Genomic DNA, 21,286 nt, shown 5'->3' on the forward strand with positions numbered 1-21,286 from the left:
ACGCGAGGCTGATCTCGTACCGTGACTCCACTAGTCCTAAAAGAAATGTTGTACATGTCTTTTGTTCACATTTGGCATCTTTGAGTCGAATCTTAAATCCGTTTCTGTGGGTTGTTATTCGTGTTTCAGCAGTATTGTACTAAACACAGTTAGCATCAAAGCAAAGATCCAGTATTTCCCGTAGACGTCCGACCATCTCAGTGAAGCTGTGAGGAGGAGGATGGTGACGGGCTTCAGGACGGAGCAGTCAGCCAATCGCATGAGCCCGAAGCTGGCTGTGATCACGCGTCTGAGTCGATTCGAAGACGACGGTTGTTGCTGCGTTCACGTCTCCAGGAAGTAAAGCTGGAGACAGAGACGGTGTCCTCGTTCAGCAAACCTGATCTCCGAGTGAACAACCGATCAGTTCGTCTTCGTCACAGCTCTGAGATCCGTCTGACTGAGGCCCGCAGATCCCTGGCTCCTGTTCCAAAGACCCATCGCTACGTTTAGTCGCCATGCGGTCTTTCTACAGACCAGGGGCCTCACGTATAACCGTTGCGGATGCACAAAGCGGGGCCTGAGAGAGGCGCACGCCACTTCCCATGCATAAGCTGTGATCTAGAGAAACAAAGCTGACGGAGAACGTGCGCACCTGCACGTGAACTGTGACCCGTGCGTACGCACTTTGGAGACGGCGAGGTGGAGAATTAAAGCCTCTCACACGTTTGATTTCACTCAGTATCAAACATTAATTATAGATCCACGTTATCATAAACATTCACACCACTTCACTTGCAGTGAGCCGTGACGCTCTCGTGTCTCAGCAGTTTAACATCTTCTAACATTTGTCACTGAGTGCGACTGTAGCTGTTTTATAGTTTGTGTGTAAAATGGCAGCAGTGAACACGACACTTGACGCACACACTCGCCTCCATATCCTCATCATCAGTCCTAAGACTCATCCCCCCACAATGCACCACAGAACGCCACAGGAAGTCATTCCTGCCTGTGGCCATCAGACTCTTTAACTCCTCCCTCTAAGTGTCAGTCTGTATGACCCGAAGTCACTAAACTGGACATTGATCATTACATCTCTGCAATACTTGACATATTGTGCAATATTCTGTTTCAGTTTAATTTATTGATATTTATTCATACTTCTATTACTGCTGTGCAAGATCCACCATCTCATAATCATCTTAATAAGCTGCACTTAACGTGACAGAACTCATTATTGCACTATTACACTTATTTTATACTTTATAGCCTACTTATACCCACTTTGTACTTAATTTATCTGACCTGCATTATAGTGTATTATATTTTTGCTTAGTGCTTCTCTTCCTGTGTGCGCTGACGTGACGAAAGAGTTTCCCCTCGGGGATCAATAAAGCATTTCTGATTCTGATTTGAAAATATTAAAGATAACAGCAACGAGTTCACAGACACAACGTACCAGCAGCCCTTTCCACAAATACGGTACGAGATGCTGTAGGACAACATATAAAATACATATATATAATAATATATAAAACATTCCAGGTAACCTGTGATGCAGCTTATATCTTCCTAAAGCAGAACAGTGTAATTACACGCTGTCCAGATGTATTTGGTAGAAGAAACAAACAAACAATATTATAAAAAGTAAATATATTAACTGGCTGTAAATGTCCTCACTGTCATTAGTATCCCTGGCCAAACAACCCTGAATTAATACATGCATTCAATTACAGCGTGGTGAAAGGGGCATGCGCAGTGGGCGCAGAGAGAGCGGGACATTTGAAAAATGTGCGGTTAAGGGTGGTTAAGCTAACGGTGGCTAAGCTAACGATAAGATACGCTGTCAGCCACATACTTTGGCTGAAAGTGACAGTTTCAGCTAAAACAAACCCAACCCCCATATGCAACTCTTTATTTTTCACTTACTGTAAGTTATGTTCAGTTAGCATAGCGTGTTAGCATGGCCGTAAAATAGCCGGTGGGTTTAGCTAGCATCTGTGACCGTTAGGTTACCGTTAGCTAGAGCGAGAATAACCTTAATGTCACATCTGCACATCTCTCTCCCGTAGTTCTGTGCTTTCTTGTTTCTCTCCTCTCTCCTTCTGTCGCTTTCAGCAGGTATTTCTGCCTCTGGAGCTGCAGAGTCTGGATCTGTGGTTGTGGGCCACCTGCTGCCCCCGTGTTCCTGCAGAGTCTGGATCTGTGGTTGTGGGCCACCTGCTGCCCCTGTGTTCCTACTCGACACCTGCTGCTACAGTTGTTGTTATTGGCTCTGTTACTGATGCTGACATTATTATTCCTATAGCTGTCATTCCTATTATTATTAATATTAATGTTACCACTACAACTGCATTATTACTATTTGAAAAATTCTAGGTGGTATTTTCATTGTGCTTCCCTCTCCCCCCAAACCTCTCTCTCTCTCTGCAGATTTGAGCTGAATCCCTGAAAAGTTAAGGTACAATTAAAGGAGTACCTGAAATATAATTCAGCCAGTTAAATTAAATGTTTACATTTTAGTGGTTTATGTGCACAGATTAAAGATTTTGTTTTCAGGTTTTGGACTTCTACAGTTGAAATAGAATCGCACTCTGTCTTCAGTAACTAAATACTTTACTAAACAAAGCAGCTGCTTTATCGTTTTTTAATTGAAGTGTTAAACATGGAATTTATTCCATCTGAGCACGATGAACAACAAAAACAAGAAGCAACCGAAGAACTTTTATCAAGTCTTTTATAAGAGGTGACTAATTTAAAAGGTACAAATATTAGAACATCAGCTGAACAGAAACCTGAATTAAAAGCAGAAAAAAAATCAGTGGCTCCAAATTTTGTCTCGAGACGCTTTATAACAAAGAGATGACTATTTGTGACCAGTGAGTTTTGTTCACATCTGTTGTTTAAATCCTTTTTAGAGGCCTGAAAAGTTACAATGATCCTGTAATTCACAAAGAAAATCAAAGACGAGGAAAAATCTCTATAATAAAGTTAATGAAAAAATAAATGAGTTTTGCTAATCCCTCACATAGATTACTGGATCATAGATCACCTGTCAGCCAATCAGAAAATGGGGTAATAATTCATATAAAACTGCCAACATTTGAAATTGGAAATGAGCATTTTTATGTCTTTTAATATACATTTTATTTCCACTACAATGAACCCCGAGACTGAAACTGTCAAATTTCTTGAAATGTTAAAATGTATTTTCACATTATTGGATGTTTTAAACATCTATGTGTTACTATAAACACTCACAATCCTACTGTCATTTTTACTCAAATGTGTTACTTTAAAATAAATAAACTATTGGAGAAGTCTTTTTAGTAATTTCATTTTATTTCATTTTACAGTCAGAACTTATAAATACAAGACTAGGTAGTAAGAAACGTTTGAGCTCTTTGGCCATTAGTGAAGAATTATAGACAATGAACCCAACTACATGTTCGTTGCTTTAAACTCTCTATTTTGACTAACTCATAACCCCCCAACTGTCACTGCTGCTATGAAATACAGTGTTTACTGAAGAGTATACTGAGCTGTTTCAGCAGTTAGTACTCCAGGAAGTGATGCCTCTCATGTGACACAAACCAGGAAACAGTTTCTTCTTCTGCTTCACTGAGACGAGAAATACTGAGAGACAAACGACAAGACTCATGTTCAGACCAAAAACACCACTTCCACTGAGAGAGGACAGCTACAGGAGGGAATACTGGGAATACTGGGAACACTGGAGTATGACCACTTCAACCTGCAGCTGAATCCACAAACTGAACAAGAGTTTTACAAGAACAAAGACTCAAAGTGAAAGTAACTTTCAGGGACGTCACTAACGGAGGGAGTGACTGACTGTTTCCTGTCTGAGCCGTCTGCCTGCTGCGAGTTCAGCTTCACTCAGAGACTAAATGGCTTCCAGGTTAGAGGAGGATCTCTGCTGTCCTGTCTGCCATGACATCTTTAAAGATCCTGTCATCCTGTCATGTTGCCACAGCTTCTGTAAAGTCTGTCTGCAGAGCTGGTGGACAGAGAAGGAAACTCAAGAGTGTCCACTTTGTAAGAGAAGACATTCAAAGGAATTCCCTCCTTTAAATTTTATGTTAAAGAACCTGTGTGAGACGTTCAGAGAGGAGAGAGATCAGAGAGCTTCAGAGGCTCTCTGCAGTCTGCACTCTGAGAAACTCAAACTCTTCTGTCTGGACCATCAGCAGCCAGTGTGTCACATCTGCAGAGATTCAGAAAAACACAGAAACCACAGATTCAGACCCATCGATGAAGCTGCACGACAACACAAGAAGGAACTTCAGGAAACTCTGGAGCCCTTAAAGAAGAAGTTACAGGTTTCTGAACAAGTTAAAGTGAAGTTTGGTCAAACAGCAGAACACCTGAAGGTCCAGGCCCGACACACGGAGAGGCAGATTAAGGAGCAGTTTAAGAAGCTTCACCAGTTTCTAGAGGAGGAAGAGGAGGCCAGGATGGCTGCACTGAGGGAGGAAGAGGAGCAGAAGAGTCAGATGCTGAAGGAGAAGATGGAGGCTCTGAGCAGAGAGATAGCAGCTCTTTCAGACACAGTCAGAGCCACAGAGGAGCAGCTGAGAGCTGAAGACGTCTCATTCCTGCTCAACTACAAGGCTGCAGTGGAAAGAGTCCAGCAGCGCCCCCTGCTGGAGGATCCACAGCTGCCCTCAGGAGCTCTGATAGACCAGGCCAAACACCTGGGCAACCTGACCTTCAACATCTGGAACAAGATGAAGGACATGGTCTCCTACACTCCTGTGATCCTGGACCCAAACACTGCTGGTCTAAGACTCATCCTGTCTGAAGATCTGACCAGTGTGAGACGAGGAGAAGAGCAGCAGCTTCCTGACAATCCAGAGAGGTTGGGTTCCTGCTCTGTCCTGGGCTCTGAGGGCTTCAACTCAGGGACTCACAGCTGGGAGGTCGAGGTTGGAGACAGTACAGGCTGGGAACTGGGTGTGTCAGCAGAGTCTGTCCAGAGGAAGGGACTCAAACTGTCTGGATTCTGGACAATATGGTTCTTTACAGGTAAATACTCAGCATGCTCACCACCAGCTCCATCCACTGATCTCCGAGTCAAGAAGAAGCCTAAGAGGATCAGAGTGAATCTGGACTGGAACAGAAGAAAGCTGTCGTTCTCTGATCCTGATACTAACACACACATACACACCTTCACACACACTTTCACTGACAGACTGTTTCCATACATTTACACTTGGGATTATCTCCCACTGAGGGTTTTACCTGTGAAGGTCTCTGTGACTGTAGAACACCTGAACTAGATAATGATGATGACGACGATGCTCTTTGAGGAACATGTGACTATGTCGTCCTGATGATGTTGTTGGTTGTCATGGTGACGTTGTTGACATTTACAGTATAACACCAAATAACGAGAAAACATCTGGGACAAAAAGCACTTGCTGTCATCTCTCTTCAGTAGAAGTCTCAGAGCGCAGAAACGTTTCATTGAGAGCAAATCAAAGCTGTTCAAACAAGAGACGAAGAAACGGACGAACACAGATCATCGGACTTTGCTGGGAATCCTAAAACCACCGAGTTGCTGACTCAGGTGGTGTGTCAGCAGCTGATCCAGCTGGATTATTTTAACAACTAAACAGAAAACTGAACTGAATTAAGTTTGTGTTTCTTTGAGAGGCCTTTCACCGTTCAACTTTATTTACTGCTCGTTAAAGTTTAAACCAACAGCCATATCTGAACAGACAGCGAGGAACTGCACCCAGGAAGTGTTGCACATGTTCAGTTTCTACGTGTTAATCACAGCTGGATGTTACTCACCTGCTGAACTGGATCCATCAGCTGGGCTCACTGAATATTTGATGTTAAAGACTCTTTCTAGTTTCACCTTCAGAGAATTTACACTCATTTTTAATCTTTTTAAGATCTAAATTAAATGATCTTTTTATTTTTCACGTTTAGTTTTATTAATTCATAACTGAAATGCAGAATGAATCAACTTAAAAGCTATATAAACGATTCTCAATGTATTAAGTGACTGTAGGAAGTAGATTAAGTAAAAGTCTGTCATTTATATCTTTTATTCTCTTACATGTGTTATCTTGTGTGTCGACTTGAGCAATATGGTTGAAATCATTCATCATCACAATATTAATGTAAATATTTTATCGATAGTCTGTCACAATATGGCGACAGGATACAAAAGTGTTTCATTACAGCTCAGAATGAGTCATTTGAACAGAAATCTGTGGAACAACGAGATTATTAGATGAAATGGTTAAATGACGTAGCTACAGTAAACCTACCGCTTACATCGCTAAAGGTTCAATAATTATAAGTTCCTTTCCTGTTATCTACTGTTGTTTTTATGACCGATCTGCTCAGTTATTATTCAGCTTGTTTCTCATGTGGTCAGTAAATGACCTTTATGTAAAAGCTCAACAGGACGAACTAACTGAGCTGCTGTCAGTATCTCGGCTAGCTAACTTAGCTAGCTAGCTAACTTACAAAGTTAGGACACAGACACATTTAGAAAGTTAAATTAGCTCATAAACAGGATTAATATTAGATAACAGTTTAGCTGCTGTATGTCTACCATTAATAGACACTAGCTAACTAGTTTAGCTAATGTCAAATATGAAAACTTGGGCTGTGTTAGTAGGATTGATAGTTTGTGCTACGTACACCTTGTATGTAAGATGTTTGCCTCTGTACAAGTCTAACTAATGTAACATCTCAGGTCAGCAGCTGTTCTGCACCATAGACTGCAATCTAATTAACAGTTAGATACAAGAAAGTGGGGGAAGGTACAGTGGATATGATAATCCCATGGTGACATACAGAGGTGATTGGGGTTGACAAAGAGTGGGAAGGAATGTATGCACATGTGTTGGCAGGCCGGAGTCGGCACCCTGTTGAGATGAGTTGCTTGATCAATGCATGGGGGTAACTCGCATTTCCTTACTGACCAGCCGCTCTGATCACACCTGAGAATGGAATGCAGCGGCCTGTGAAGATCAAGAGGAATGGGAAGTGTGAACTTAGGCATTTACATAGCATTGTGTACCAAGAGGAGCTCAGGACATATAACCAACTACTTTTGTATTGCTGCTTGAGACATAGCTGGGAGATCGCCTGGAGAGGTCTCTGTGATGTGTCTCCAGATATATCTGTATTTGTCTGTATTGTTAGATTGTTTGTAATGTTTGTAATAATTGTGAGGATATAAATACTAGTTAAAAGACAATTGTAGGTCTCGTGTGGATCCCTTCTCATCAACCAACTCGGAGAGAGGTTTTTCTGACCTCGACACTAACTAGCTAAGATGATACTATATGAATTTAAACAGGCTAATTTAGCTCACCTGTAAGCTATCATGCTAACTGAACCTTCAGTCTGTCCAGGCTGATTATTATTCAGCCAGTAAATAAAAAAAAATCTCCGACCAAGACCTCGAAAGCTCACTGATTTGCATGTTATTTGCCCCTTGAGGCAAATTTGTGATTTGTGATATTGGGCTATGTGATAATCAAAAACTTAAACAAAGATTGCTTGCCTATTATATTAATACCATGTTGAAACTTTTGTACACATACACACACGCAAGGCATGAGGCTTAACAATTCAAAGTGTTGTCCTGCAGACTTGCTGACTGCAGGGAAAAGTTGATTAGCTGTTGCAAACAGGCTTCCACTTGTACTTTACACTTGTTTTAATTTTATACTTATACCCACTTGGTACTTAATTTATCTGACCTGTATTATAGTGTATTATATTTTTTGCTTAGTACTTCTATTCCTGTGTGCACTAACGTGACGGTGAGCAGCTGTAACAAAAGAGTTTCCCTTCGGGGATCAATTAAATATTTCTGATTCTGAAACAGGGATCTCAGAAAGAACATCATGTACTGAGGAGAGTATGTATTGTTATGGCCATGAGAGGAGAAGTAGCAGTTGTGGGGAACGAAGCAGAGACTTTAGCAACTTACAAACAGAGGAAGTGTAGGATTCCTCCCCGAGGGCGCTGTCTCCACACGAAGGGAGAGCTAAGCCTAAACCACAGCTCCTCCCCACCTCTGTAGAAACCTATCAGATAGTTGCACATTCTCATTTAAAACTCTGTGTAATGCTAAGGAGAGGATTCTTTTTTAGGATGTTGATTACAGACTAACAGCTTGCTGACGGTGGTTTTCTGAATAGAAAAGATCTTTGTACAAGATATGTTTTGATCCTCCAATGTTTTAATAAATGCCAAATTAAGAAATAGCTTCTCTCCAGACTTTTCTTTTGCAAATAAACAAACGTGCTGACAAAATTCGTGACCCCGACATGATTTGCTGAGGAAGAAAAGGAGAAAATTCAATGCCGTCCACTGCTGAGGTTTTTTCCGGCGGGACCGGCTCTGTGTTTCTGGAGTCCTCGTCACTCACCGGGATCCCTCAAAGAAAAGGTAAGCAGTGTACTGAAATTGGAGAATCAAAACTAAGAAATATATTTAAGGGTTAAAGTCCCTAAGGGTAGAATCCCTAAAAGAGAGAAGAAATACTGTGTCAAAGAGCATATGTGAAAATGAAATGTTGATGTCTCATTAAGACAACAAACAGTGGAAACCTAGCGGTGTTAACGAAACTGTTTGTCTGTGGAAACCTAGCGGTGTTAACTCAAACAGAGCCTTACTGATTGGGTCAGTTACTCGGGTGAAGTCCATACAAACTGATAAACCAAAATTTAGATTTTTTTTATTTAAAGGTGCACTTGACAAAAGTGAAAGTATTTTTAGAGCAAAAGGAAGAGACATGAGTGGGAGTGAAGCACTCTGTCTATAAAACAAACTGATTTTCTAATGTATTTTTAGGTAAGTTGCTTTTGTGTACTGGTATTCACATTGCGGTTGTTTTATGTGGGGTTGAATTTGCCCTATGACGGAAAATTTTGGGTTGCATGAGCAACAATGGCGGGATGGTCTCGTGGACATGAGTGACTGGGGAGACATATCACACTCCCTGGGTAGATTGCCAACCTGTCTTATGAAGACATCTCGCTAACATTAGTAAGTGAAGAACCGATCACGCCGTAGCCTCCTCCTGCTGTGTTGACATTAGAAGAACGTGTAGCTGCACATGAGAGGACACTAACAGGGTTAGGAAAGTTGTGGATTTTGTGGTTTATGGTTTAATTCTTGAGCTACATTGGTTTGGGTTGTATTATCTATTTGAAAAATATTGAAAGGACACCTGAAGGTGTATCTGTACAAGCATAATGAGAGATCAGCCTATGAATTTGGGCCAGTTAAAGGCACATGTGATACAAAAGCTAGAGGAAAAAGTAGGTGAAAAAGACAAGGGACAGACAAAGAAAGCAGTGGAAAAGTTGTGGGAGAAATGGGAGAGACATGGTCTCCTCACCAGCAACCAGGAAGCTGAGCTGCCCACCCTCAAGTGATCATGTGCATGGTGACTGACACAGCTGCAAGTCATAGAGAAGCCCTTTGTGATTGGGAGACGGCAGGAAGCCATAAATGGGGAATGGCATATAGGAGACTGGAGAAGGCCAGAGACAGAGATGCGACCACCACAGCCATTTGCGAAATAATGACGGCAGCAGGCAAGACAAATGGAAAGGAGGGGTCAGTTGCTGCCTAAACAACAACAACAGCAACAGCAACCATGCTGTCCATTTCACCAACCGCTCCTCCAGAGAAGGGGGGTCCGCCCAGCCAACTGTACCTCTCCCTCCAGGGAATAGGACCTCCCCCTCCATACCGCACTCCTCCTTCCCCCGAGGAACCATCCCCCATACCAGTGCAAGCTCCGGTGGTGCTCGTGAAGGGAGGTCAATTGGAAATGGAGACACCAGAAGATGCATTGAATGCCGCCTTCCACAAGGAAGCAACCGGAGCCATAGGATCACAGGCTAAGCTTATGGAACACTCCTTGAAGTATTGACATCTGCTGTGGCAGAATTCTCTCTAACCAGAACACCTGCTCTACATCTGTGCCTCCAGGAGCAAGCCTCACTGTACCTGCTTCAGCTTCACCTTCGCCTGCAGCCTCCAGAGGAACATCAATAAGAACTGAGGTTCCAGGGAAAGGGAGTGTAGCCTCCACCCACTCAGGGACACCAGAACTCCCCTGATGGATGAACCGCAAGTGCCCTATGGAAAGCAAGGGGAAGGAGGACTAACAAAGGAAGAATCAATGAGACTAAACTGTCAGCATTACTTGGAGGAGTTGGAGAGCGAAGGACTCCGAGAACGGGACCCTGACAGCGATAATGAACAAGACAAGGAGAGAAGGGAAGTGAATAATCAGTTCCTCTGAACCATGGGTCATGATCCTGACGGATGGGTGGAGACTCCGATCCAGAGAGTGGCGCGAGTGCTTACAGGCCAATTTGAAGGACACCTGACTCCCCTCGAGTCCACCTCGACGCCACAGGAGTCTAGACGTCTTCCAACATCTCATGGACACACCTATGATTTACGAGATATAAAAAAAAAAAAAGTTAAACTACACACAGATGCCCCTACGCATGGCCGGGAACGGCCTAGCAGCTTATGTCCCTTTCGATCATAGAGATATGGATGGATTGATGGGAAAACTGCCTCCTCTGGCTGGAGGAGCAGAAGACTGGATTGCAATGTTGGAAAGCTTCACAATGAGAGAAACTCTTTGTGTTGGAGATATGAGAATCCTCCTTGGAAGAGCAGAGGGGGAACGGGTTGCAAAGAAGTTACTTAAGATGGCAGGAATACGATCTGCAGATCCTAACCACAGACCATTCAACACCTTCAGGAATCTACTGTGGGATGCCTCAAGACAGGAATATCCAACTGACAGAAACATAGACGGAGTAGGAGATATCAAGATGAACCCTGGAGAAGGAATGCTGGATGGTGTGTTGTTCTTCTTAACGCTTCAGTTTGTAAACTAGTCCTGCAGATTCATTCTGAAGTGGCAGGTACAACAGATTATTATGTTATTAGACTTTATTTGATCATTTCATTAACAAGTATTTAGACTCTTTTGTTCAAAGTAAAAAATAAATTCCCGAGTGGGGGTGACCACCACACGGGTCATGTTCAGGTCTCCGAAGAACCCTGACTCTCTCTTGAAGGGACTGATGTAGATTTGTGTCTGAGTGAGAGTTTTCGGTGATTTAACGTCTTTTCTTGTTCTTTGTTTTTCAGGAGCGAGTGACCAAACTGTCTCCCCGACGACACAGCAAGGAGACTGAAACTGTCAAATGTCTTGAAATGTTAAAATGTATTTTCACATTATTGGATGTTTTAAACATCTATGTGTTACTATAAACACTCACAATCCTACTGTCATTTTTACTCAAATGTGTTACTTTAAAATAAACTATTGGAGAAGTCTTTTTAGTAATTTCATTTTACAGTCAGAACTTATAAATACAAGACTAGGTAGTAAGAAACGTTTGAGCTCTTTGGCCATTAGTGAAGAATTACAGACAATGAACCCAACTACATGTGCGTTGCTTTAAACTCTTGATTTTGACTAATTCATAACCCCCCAACTATCACTGCTGCTATGAAATACACACTGTTTACTGAAGAGTATACTGAGCTGTTTCAGCAGTTAGTACTGCAGGAAGTGATGCAGTGTTTCTACTAAACACTCGGGTTCCTGCTCTGAAGAAGCTCCGCCCCTCACCTAACACAAACCAGGAAACAGTTTCTTCTTCTGCTTCACTGAGACGAGACACACTGAGAGACAGACGACAAGACTCACCTTCAGACCAAAACCACCACTTCCACTGAGAGAGGACAGCTACAGGAGGGAATACTGGGAATACTGGAGGACGACCACTTCAACCTGCAGCTGAATCCACAAACTGAACAAGAGTTTTACAAGAACAAAGACTCAAAGTGAAAGTAACTTTCAGGGACGTCACTAACGGAGGGAGTGACTGACTGTTTCCTGTCTGAGCCGTCTGCCTGCTGCGAGTTCAGCTTCACTCAGAGACTAAATGGCTTCCAGGTTAGAGGAGGATTTCTGCTGTCCTGTCTGCCATGACATCTTTAAAGATCCTGTCATCCTGTCATGTTGTCACAGCTTCTGTAAAGTCTGTCTGCAGAACTGGTGGACAGAGAAGGAAACTCAAGAGTGTCCACTTTGTAAGAGAAGATCGTCAAAGCAATTCCCTCCTTTAAATTTGGCGTTAAAGAACCTGTGTGAGACGTTCAGAGAGGAGAGAGGTCAGAGAGCTTCAGAGGCTCTCTGCAGTCTGCACTCTGAGAAACTCAGACTCTTCTGTCTGGACCATCAGCAGCCAGTGTGTCACATCTGCAGAGATTCAGAAAAACACAGCGACCACAGATTCAGACCCATCGATGAAGCTGCACGACAACACAAGAAGAAACTTCATGAAACTCTGGAGCCCTTAAAGAAGAAGTTACAGGTTTCTGAACAAGTTAAAGTGAAGTTTGATCAAACAGCAGAACACCTGAAGGTCCAGGCCCGACACACAGAGAGGCAGATTAAGGAGCAGTTTAAGAAGCTTCACCAGTTTCTAGAGGAGGAAGAGGAGGCCAGGATGGCTGCACTGAGGGAGGAAGAGGAGCAGAAGAGTCAGATGCTGAAGGAGAAGATGGAGGCTCTGAGCAGAGAGATAGCAGCTCTTTCAGACACAGTCAGAGCCACAGAGGAGCAGCTGAGAGCTGAAGACGTCTCATTCCTGCTCAACTACAAGGCTGCAGTGGAAAGAGTCCAGCAGCGCCCCCTGCTGGAGGATCCACAGCTGCCCTCAGGAGCTCTGATAGACCAGGCCAAACACCTGGGCAACCTGACCTTCAACATCTGGAACAAGATGAAGCACATGGTCTCCTACACTCCTGTGATCCTGGACCCAAACACTGCTGGTCTAAGACTCATGCTGTCCGAAGATCTGACCAGTGTGAGAGGAGGAGAGAGACAGCAGCTTCCTGACAATCCAGAGAGGTTTGGTTATTACGGCTCTGTCCTGGGCTCGGAGGGCTTCAACTCAGGGACTCACAGCTGGGAGGTCGAGGTTGGAGACAGTACAGACTGGTTTCTGGGAGTGTCAGCAGAGTCTGTCCAGAGGAAGGGAGGCATACAGTCTGGATTATGGACAATAGGGTTCTTTATATCTGAATTACGGGAAATAGAGTTCGATGAAGGTGAATACTCAGCACGCTCACCATCAGCTCCATACACTGATCTCCGAGTGCAGAAGAAGCCTAAGAGGATCAGAGTGAATCTGGACTGGAACAGAGGAAAGCTGTCGTTCTCTGATCCTGATACTAACACACACATACACACCTTCACACACACTTTCACTGACAGACTGTTTCCATACATTAGCACTGTGGATTATCGCCCACTGAAGGTTTTACCTGTGAAGGTCTCTGTGACTGTAGAACACCTGAACTATGATGACGATGATGACGACGACGATGCTCTTTGAGGAACATGTGACTATGTCGTCCTGATGATGTTGTTGGTTGTCATGGTGACGTTGTTGCCATTTACAGTATAACACCAAGTGCGTCAGCAGCTGATCCAGCTGGATTATTTTAACAACTAAACTGAAAACTGAACTGAATTAAGTTTGTGTTTCTTTGAGAGGCCTTTCGCCGTTCAACTTTATTTACTGCTCGTTAAAGTTTAAACCAACAGCCATATCTGAACAGACAGCGAGGAACTCCACCCAGGAAGTGTTGCACATGTTCAGTTTCTACGTGTTAATAACAGCTGGATGTTACTCACCTGCTGAACTGGATCCATCAGCTGGGCTCACTGAATATTTGATGTTAAAGACTCTTTCTAGTTTCACCTTCAGAGAATTTACACTCATTTTTAATCTTTTTAAGATCTAAATTAAATGATCTTTTTATTTTTCACGTTTGGATTTAATAATTCATAATTGAAATGGTTAAATGACATAGCTACAGTAAACCTACCGCTTACATCGCTAAAGGTTTAATAATTATAAGTTCCTTTCCTGTGATCTACTATTGTATTTATGACCGATCTGCTCAGTTATTATTCAGCTTGTTTCTCATGTGGTCAGTAAATGACCTTTATGTAAAAGCTCAACAGGACGAACTAACTGAGCTGCTGTCAGTATCTCAGTTAGCTAACTTAGCTAGCTAGCTAACTTACAAAGTTAGGACACAGACACATTTAGAAAGTTAAATTAGCTCATAAACAGGATTAATATTAAATAACAGATATCAGTCTCATGTCTGTGTTCAATACAGAGCTTGAGTCAGGATGCCATTAGCTTAGCTTAGCATAAAGACTGGAAGCAGGTAGAAACAGCTAGCCCTGCTCTGTCCAACCGACCAAGACTTCGAAAGCTCACTGATTAGCATGTTATTTGTGATTTGATCTAACAACTTTTGTCAAATCATCAACTGTGTCATGTGATCATGAGAGGATCGAATCAAAGCTTAGAGAACACGTTCCTGTTATTTCATATGTGAGCACTTTCAATAAAAATCTGTTGTTCTAAAGATAAATTTCAGTTAAATTCTTTTCAAATGCATGCTTTTATTTTGAAAGCACTGTAGCCAGGCTGACAGAGAGTCACAGCTCTATTGAGCCATGTATTCCTATAGCCCTCAGTAGTAACGACTTCATGAGCTTCTTTAATGATAAAATTTTAACTATTAGAGAAAAAATTCATCATGTCCTGCCCTCAACCGGTACCGACTTATCTTCAAACACAGGAACCTTAGAAGCAACTGTAAAACCTGATATATATATTTTGACTGCTTTGCTCCTATCGACCTTCTTCACTAACTTCGACGATTAATTCATCTAAGACATCAACCTGTCTCTTAGACCCCATTCCAACTAGGCTGCTTAAAGACGTTTTACCCTTAGTTAGCACTTCTTTACTGGATATGATCAATCTGTCTTTATTAACAGGCTATGTACCACAGTCCTTTAAAGTAGCTGTAATTAAACTGCTTCTTAAAAAGCCCACTCTTGATCCAGGGGTTTCAGCCAACTATAGACCTATATCTAACCTTCCCTTTCTTTCTAAGACCCTTGAGAAAGCTGTCGCCAATCAGTCTTGTGACTTTCTAAATAACAATAGTTTATTTGAATATTTTCAGTCAGGGTTTAGAGTGCATCATAGCACAGAGACAGCACTGGTGACAATTACAAATTACCTTTTAATTGCATCAGACAATGGACTTGTCTCTTTACTTGTCTTGTTAGATCTTAGCGCTGCATTCGACACCATTGACCATCACATCCTATTACAGAGACTGGAACATGTAATTGGCATTAAAGGAGCCACACTAAGCTGGTTTAAACCCTATCTATCAGATCGATCTCAGTTTGTACATGTTAACGGTGAGCCAAAGGTAGTCACGGAGTTCCACAAGGTTCTGTGCTTAGACCGATACTATTCACTTTATATATGCTTCCTCTAGGCAGTATTATTAGGAAGCACTCCATAAACTTCCATTGTTATGCAGATGATACCCAATTATATCTATCGATCAAGCCAGATGAAACTAACCAGTTAACTAAACTTCAAGCATGCCTTAAGGACATAATGACCTGGATGACCTGCAATTTTCTGATGTTAAACTCTGACAAAACTGAAGTTATGGTACTTGGCCCCAAACACCTCCGAGACACATTATCTAAAGATATAGTTACTCTAGATGGTATTGCCCTGGCCTCCAGCACCACCGTAAGGAACCTCTGAGTTATCTTTGATCATGATTTATCCTTTAACTCCCACATGAAACAAACTTCCAGGACTGCCTTCTTTCACTACATAATATTGCAAAAATGAGGCACTTCCTGTCTCAAAATGATGCCGAAAAACTAGTCCATGCATTTGTTACTTCTAGGTTGGACTATTGTAATTCCTTATTATCCGCCTGTCCGAATAAGTCCTTTAAGACTCTCCAGTTGATCCAGAATGCTACTGCACGTGTACTGACAAGAACTAGGAAAAGAGATCATATCTCTCCAATATTAGCTTCTCTGCACTGGCTCCCTGTAAAATCCAGAATAGAATTTAAAATCCTTCTCCTCACCTACAAAGCTCTTAATGGTCTGGCACCATCGTATCATAAAGATCTCATAATACCTTATTACCCGACTAGGACACTGCACTCCCAGGATGCAGGGTTACTTGTGGTTCCTAGAGTCTCCAAAAGTAGACCGGGAGCCAGAGCCTTCAGTTATCAAGCTCCTCTCCTGTGGAACCAGGTCCCAGTTTGGGTTCGGGAGGCAGACACCATCTCCACATTTAAGAGTAGGCTTAAGACTTTCCTCTTTGATAAAGCATATAATTAGGGCCGGCTTGGGTGAGTCCTGAACCATCCCTTAGTTATGCTGCTATAGGCCTAGACTGCCAGGAGACTTCACCTCTTTCCTCTCTCCTCCTCTCCCTCTGTATGCATTTTTATCCCGTTACTGCATGTTACTAACTCGACATCTTCTCTCTCCCGTAGTTCTGTGCTTTCTCGTTTCTCTCCTCTCTCCTTCTGTCGCTCTCAGCAGGTATTTCTGCCTCCGGAGCTGCAGAGTCTGGATCTGTGGTTGTGGGCCACCTGCTGCCCCCGTGTTCCTGCAGAGTCTGGATCTGTGGTTGTGGGCCACCTGCTGCCCCCGTGTTCCTGCAGAGTCTGGATCTGTGGTTGTGGGCCACCTGCTGCCCCCGTGTTCCTGCAGAGTCCGGATCTGTGGTTGTGGGCCACCTGCTGCCCCCGTGTTCCTGCAGAGTCTGGATCTGTGGTTGTGGGCCACCTGCTGCCCCCGTGTTCCTGCAGAGTCTGGATCTGTGGTTGTGGGCCACCTGCTGCCCCCGTGTTCCTACTCGACAACTGCTGCTACAGTTGTTGTTATTGGCTCTATTACTAATGCTGACATTATTCTTCATTTAGCTGTCATTCCTATTATTATTAATTTATTAATATTACCACTACCATTACATTATTACTATTTTAAAAATGCTAGGTGGTATTTGCATTGTGCCTCCCTCTCCCCCAAAAACCTCTTTCTCATGGTGGGGTTTGTTGGGTCTCTGTAATTAATATTATAAAGAGTTTGGTCTAGACCTGCTCTATAGGACAAGTGCAATGACATAACTTCTGTTATGAATTGGTGCTTTGTGTTGCAGCGCCACCATGTGGTATAGTGGAGAACTGCAGAATTTCTAACTATGTTGGAGGCTGATAACAGACTGCAGGTTCAGAGTTAGTAAGTTTAGGTATCACTCTAATTAGTGCTGGATTATATTTTAGGTTTTTGTTTTTATGTATTTGATTATTAGATGATATGAGATGTATATATGTATTAACTGCAGAAACCAGGGTGTTGAATTAAAGTATTAGAATGGAAATAAACTTATCACTTATGTTAAAAGAATGTAACATTTGTGCAATAAAATGTCGACGACGTGACCTAACGAGAGAGAGAGAGAGAGAGAAGAGCGAGGTTTTGTGTCACTTCCTGTTCTCCTTGTTTGTCTTGAATGTTCCTGAGCTCTCAGTCAGAGTTCCTGGTTTACCTCTCAGACTAACTGCAGACCAGCAGCTCCAGGATGCAGCTGTCTGTCCATGAAGAGTGAGCGGTCTACAGACAGACCTCCAGACTTCAGTAAGGAACCTGGACCCTCACACACAAAGGAAGAGACTGTAACCTGAGAGAAGATCTGAGTCTGGCTCGCTCTGTAGCAACACACCTTCTTCACACATCTTTGAGCTCACGCTGAAGTCACTGGAAACATTTGCAACTATTCAAAACCTGAAAGACTACTTCAGATCAGACGTGTAATTCATTTTCTCATATTGGCCCTCAAAGTATGTTGTCTGGCTCTTCGTCAGATCAGCTGTTATGATCCACCAGATGCTCCTTGAACCAGTGAAGTCTACTGGTCAATGATTCAGAGCTGGCAGCTGAAAGCGCTGAATCATTAGTAAGTGGACCTTTGAGCTCAGATTCTCAAACATCCACGGCAGCAAGTCTCTGCGGACAAAAAGAGGCAGAAAACCATCAAACGTAGACAGCCGACATCGGAGAGTGACAGGAAACAAAGGGAATGACGTACTAACAAGGCGGCCGTCTGGACTTGAACCTGTGACACCCCTGTTACAGGCTGTACACGCACCCGAACTGAGCGGCTCAAAGTAAGTGTCAGAGATGAATGATGACTAAACTGCAGACGCGAGGCTGATCTCGTACCGTGACTCCACTAGTCCTAAAAGAAATGTTGTACATGTCTTTTGTTCACATTTGGCATCTTTGAGTCGAATCTTAAATCCGTTTCTGTGGGTTGTTATTCGTGTTTCAGCAGTATTGTACTAAACACAGTTAGTATCAAAGCAAAGATCCGGTGTTTCCCGTAGACGTCCGACCATCTCAGTGAAGCTGTGAGGAGGAGGATGGTGACGGGCTTCAGGACGGAGCAGTCAGCCAATCGCATGAGCCCGAAGCTGGCTGTGATCACGCGTCTGAGTCGATGTGAAGACGACGGTTGTTGCTGCATTCACGTCTCCAGGAAGTAAAGCTGGAGACAGAGACGGTGTCCTCGTTCAGCAAACCTGATCTCCGAGTGAACAACCGATCAGTTCGTCTTCGTCACAGCTCTGAGATCCGTCTGACTGAGGCCCGCAGATCCCTGGCTCCTGTTCCAAAGACCCATCGCTCACGCTTAGTCGCCATGCGGTCTTTCTACAGACCAGGGGCCTCACGTATAACCGCTGCGGACGCACAAAGCGGGGCCTGAGAGAGCGCGCACGCCACTTCCCATGCATAAGCTGTGATCTAGAGAAACAAAGCTGACGGAGAACGTGCGCACCTGCACGTGAACTGTGACCCGTGCGTACGCACTTTGGAGACGGCGAGGTGGTGAATTAAAGCCTCTCACACGTTTGATTTCACTCAGTATCAAACATTAATTATAGATCCACGTTATCAGAAACATTCACACCACTTCACTTGCAGTGAGCCGTGACGCTCTCAGCAGTTTAACATCTTCTAACATTTGTCACCGAGTGCGACTGTAGCTGTTTTATAGTTTGTGTGTTAAATGGCAGCAGTGAACACGACACTTGACGCACACACTCGCCTCCATATCCTCATCATCAGTCCTAAGACTCATCCCCCCACAATGCACCACAGAGCGCCACAGGAAGTCGTTCCTGCCTGTGGCCATCAGACTCTTTAACTCCTCCCTCTAAGTGTCAGTCTGTATGACCCGAAGTCACTAAACTGGACACTGATCATTACATCTCTGCAATACTTGACATATTGTGCAATATTCTGTTTCAGTTTAATTTATTGATATTTATTCATACTTCTATTACTGCTGTGCAAGATCCACCATCTCATAATCATCTTAATAAGCTGCACTTAACGTGACAGAACTCATTATTGCACTATTACACTTATTTTATACTTTATAGCCTACTTATACCCACTTTGTACTTAATTTATCTGACCTGCATTATAGTGTATTATATTTTTGCTTAGTGCTTCTCTTCCTGTGTGCGCTGACGTGACGAAAGAGTTTCCCCTCGGGGATCAATAAAGCATTTCTGATTCTGATTTGAAAATATTAAAGATAACAGCAACGAGTTCACAGACACAACGTACCAGCAGCCCTTTCCACAAATACGGTACGAGATGCTGTAGGACAACATATAAAATACATATATATAATAATATATAAAACATTCCAGGTAACCTGTGATGCAGCTTATGTCTTCCTAAAGCAGAACAGTGTAATTACACGCTGTGCAGATGTATCTGGTAGAAGAAACAAACAAACAATATTATAAAAAGTAAATATATTAACTGGCTGTAAATGTCCTCACTGTCATTAGTGTCCCTGGCCAAACAACCCTGAATTAATACATGCATTCAATTACAGCGTGGTGAAAGGGGCATGCGCAGTGGGCGCAGAGAGAGCGGGACATTTGAAAAATGTGCGGTTAAGGGTGGCTAAGCTAACGGTGGCTAAGCTAACGGTAAGATACACTGTCAGCCACATACTTTGGCTGAAAGTGACAGTTTCAGCTAAAACAAACCCAACCCCCATATGCAACTCTTTATTTTTCTCTTACTGTAAGTGATGTTCAGTTAGCATAACGTGTTAGCATGGCCGTAAAATAGCCGGTGGGTTTAGCTAGCATCTGTGACCGTTAGGTTACCGTTAGCTAGAGCGAGAATAACCTTAATGTCACATCTGCACTCAAATTATTTAGCATAAGCTAAGATATAAGACACGAACACGGATCGTGTAATGGAGCCGTGCTTGTAACTGTAGAAGCTAACGTTAGCTAACAAGGATTTAATGCTAGAGTCTCCGTTGACAGATGCGTTCATCCAAAGAGTTATTTTCTCCGTGGCGGTAAACGTGGTCCAGAACCTTAACCCGGGCTCTCAACGCTGTACCGACACACTACACTTCGGCACGTTACCGGACTGTGTACGTTTACCGACCGGCGGTTGCTCCGGTGGCAGATCACCGGAGCATAGCTACAGCATATGTTGCGTTCAGGCCATATTGTACACACGGTAACTTAAAATCCTGCTTTAATTTAACTTTAATAAACAAGTCGATGTTGCCCAATAAAATGATTGAATGGTTATGATTTATGTGTTGTGTGACTCCTCGCAGTGGGGGTGAATCTTGGAATAACGCTCCCAAGTGTGGACAATAACATGGCAGCCCATAATTCCCATTCTGCCGACAGTACGTGAATGCAACACGGGCTAACCGCCGACACCGCGGATGAAAACAACAAATCGCGAACTCCTCTAGCAAATGTCATATAAATCAAACCCTGGTTACTTGTTTAAAACATAGACCCACCTGAGGGCAGGTGCCGCGGCCGGGCTGGTAGCAGAGAGAGGCCGTCAGGTGCGGCCAGGTGTACGCTGACAAACACAACACCGGCAAATCCAAGATGGCGCCGCTGAGTCAGCGCTGCCCCTCGTGGCGGGAACACATACTGCAGCGTACTGGTGTGGACGCATGACTGCAGATCAATACGCCAGGTGATTGGTGGATATCGGCGCGTGTCAGCGTGGATCCGTCGCCCTGTTTGAGATGGTTCGGTCCCGCAGCGCTGAGATTGTTACGCCTTTGGTTCGTGTGTCTGTACGTACAACAAAGAGGTTCAATTACAGGTGAACTTATATTTAAAAGTCCATCTATAAAACCTCGGTGAGTTCAATAAACCAAATTCATTCGAGGTGTTCTACAGTTAAAAACCAAAGAGGTTTGGATCCGGCCCATTTAAATTTCCATTTCATTACACTTTGCATATTTACCCCAAATAAACA

At 43.2% G+C, this 21,286-nt stretch overlaps 2 protein-coding genes across 5 annotated transcripts; both read left to right on the forward strand.

Annotated features, from left to right (window-relative positions):
* Positions 1 to 3,334: 3,334 nt before the first annotated feature.
* Positions 3,335 to 7,424, forward strand: LOC122886857 (nuclear factor 7, brain-like). The gene has a single exon (XM_044219625.1). It carries the CDS (start codon positions 3,888 to 3,890, stop codon positions 5,277 to 5,279), a length of 1,392 nt encoding a protein of 463 aa, XP_044075560.1. The 5' UTR covers positions 3,335 to 3,887; the 3' UTR covers positions 5,280 to 7,424.
* Positions 7,425 to 8,151: 727 nt separating this feature from the next.
* Positions 8,152 to 14,481, forward strand: LOC122886848 (nuclear factor 7, brain-like). Of its 4 annotated transcripts, XM_044219611.1 has the most exons (3): positions 8,152 to 8,424; positions 9,979 to 10,869; positions 11,164 to 14,481. In XM_044219611.1, exon 3 carries the CDS (start codon positions 11,967 to 11,969, stop codon positions 13,422 to 13,424), a length of 1,458 nt encoding a protein of 485 aa, XP_044075546.1. In that variant the 5' UTR covers positions 8,152 to 8,424; positions 9,979 to 10,869; positions 11,164 to 11,966; the 3' UTR covers positions 13,425 to 14,481. The 4 variants fall into 4 exon arrangements, with proteins under 4 accessions (XP_044075546.1, XP_044075543.1, XP_044075544.1 ...); XM_044219608.1 differs by lacking the exon at positions 9,979 to 10,869; XM_044219609.1 differs by lacking the exon at positions 8,152 to 8,424 and having other exon boundaries at positions 8,510 to 10,934.
* Positions 14,482 to 21,286: the final 6,805 nt, after the last annotated feature.

This window comes from Siniperca chuatsi, linkage group LG13, assembly GCF_020085105.1.
Source record: "Siniperca chuatsi isolate FFG_IHB_CAS linkage group LG13, ASM2008510v1, whole genome shotgun sequence".
NCBI classification, from domain to species: Eukaryota; Metazoa; Chordata; class Actinopteri; order Centrarchiformes; family Sinipercidae; genus Siniperca; species Siniperca chuatsi.

Coding starts and splice junctions, on each gene's coding strand:
- LOC122886857 (XM_044219625.1), top strand. CDS start 3,888: ATGGCTTCCAGGTTAGAGGAGGATCTCTGCTGTCCTGTCTGCCATGAC.
- LOC122886848 (XM_044219611.1), top strand. CDS start 11,967: ATGGCTTCCAGGTTAGAGGAGGATTTCTGCTGTCCTGTCTGCCATGAC.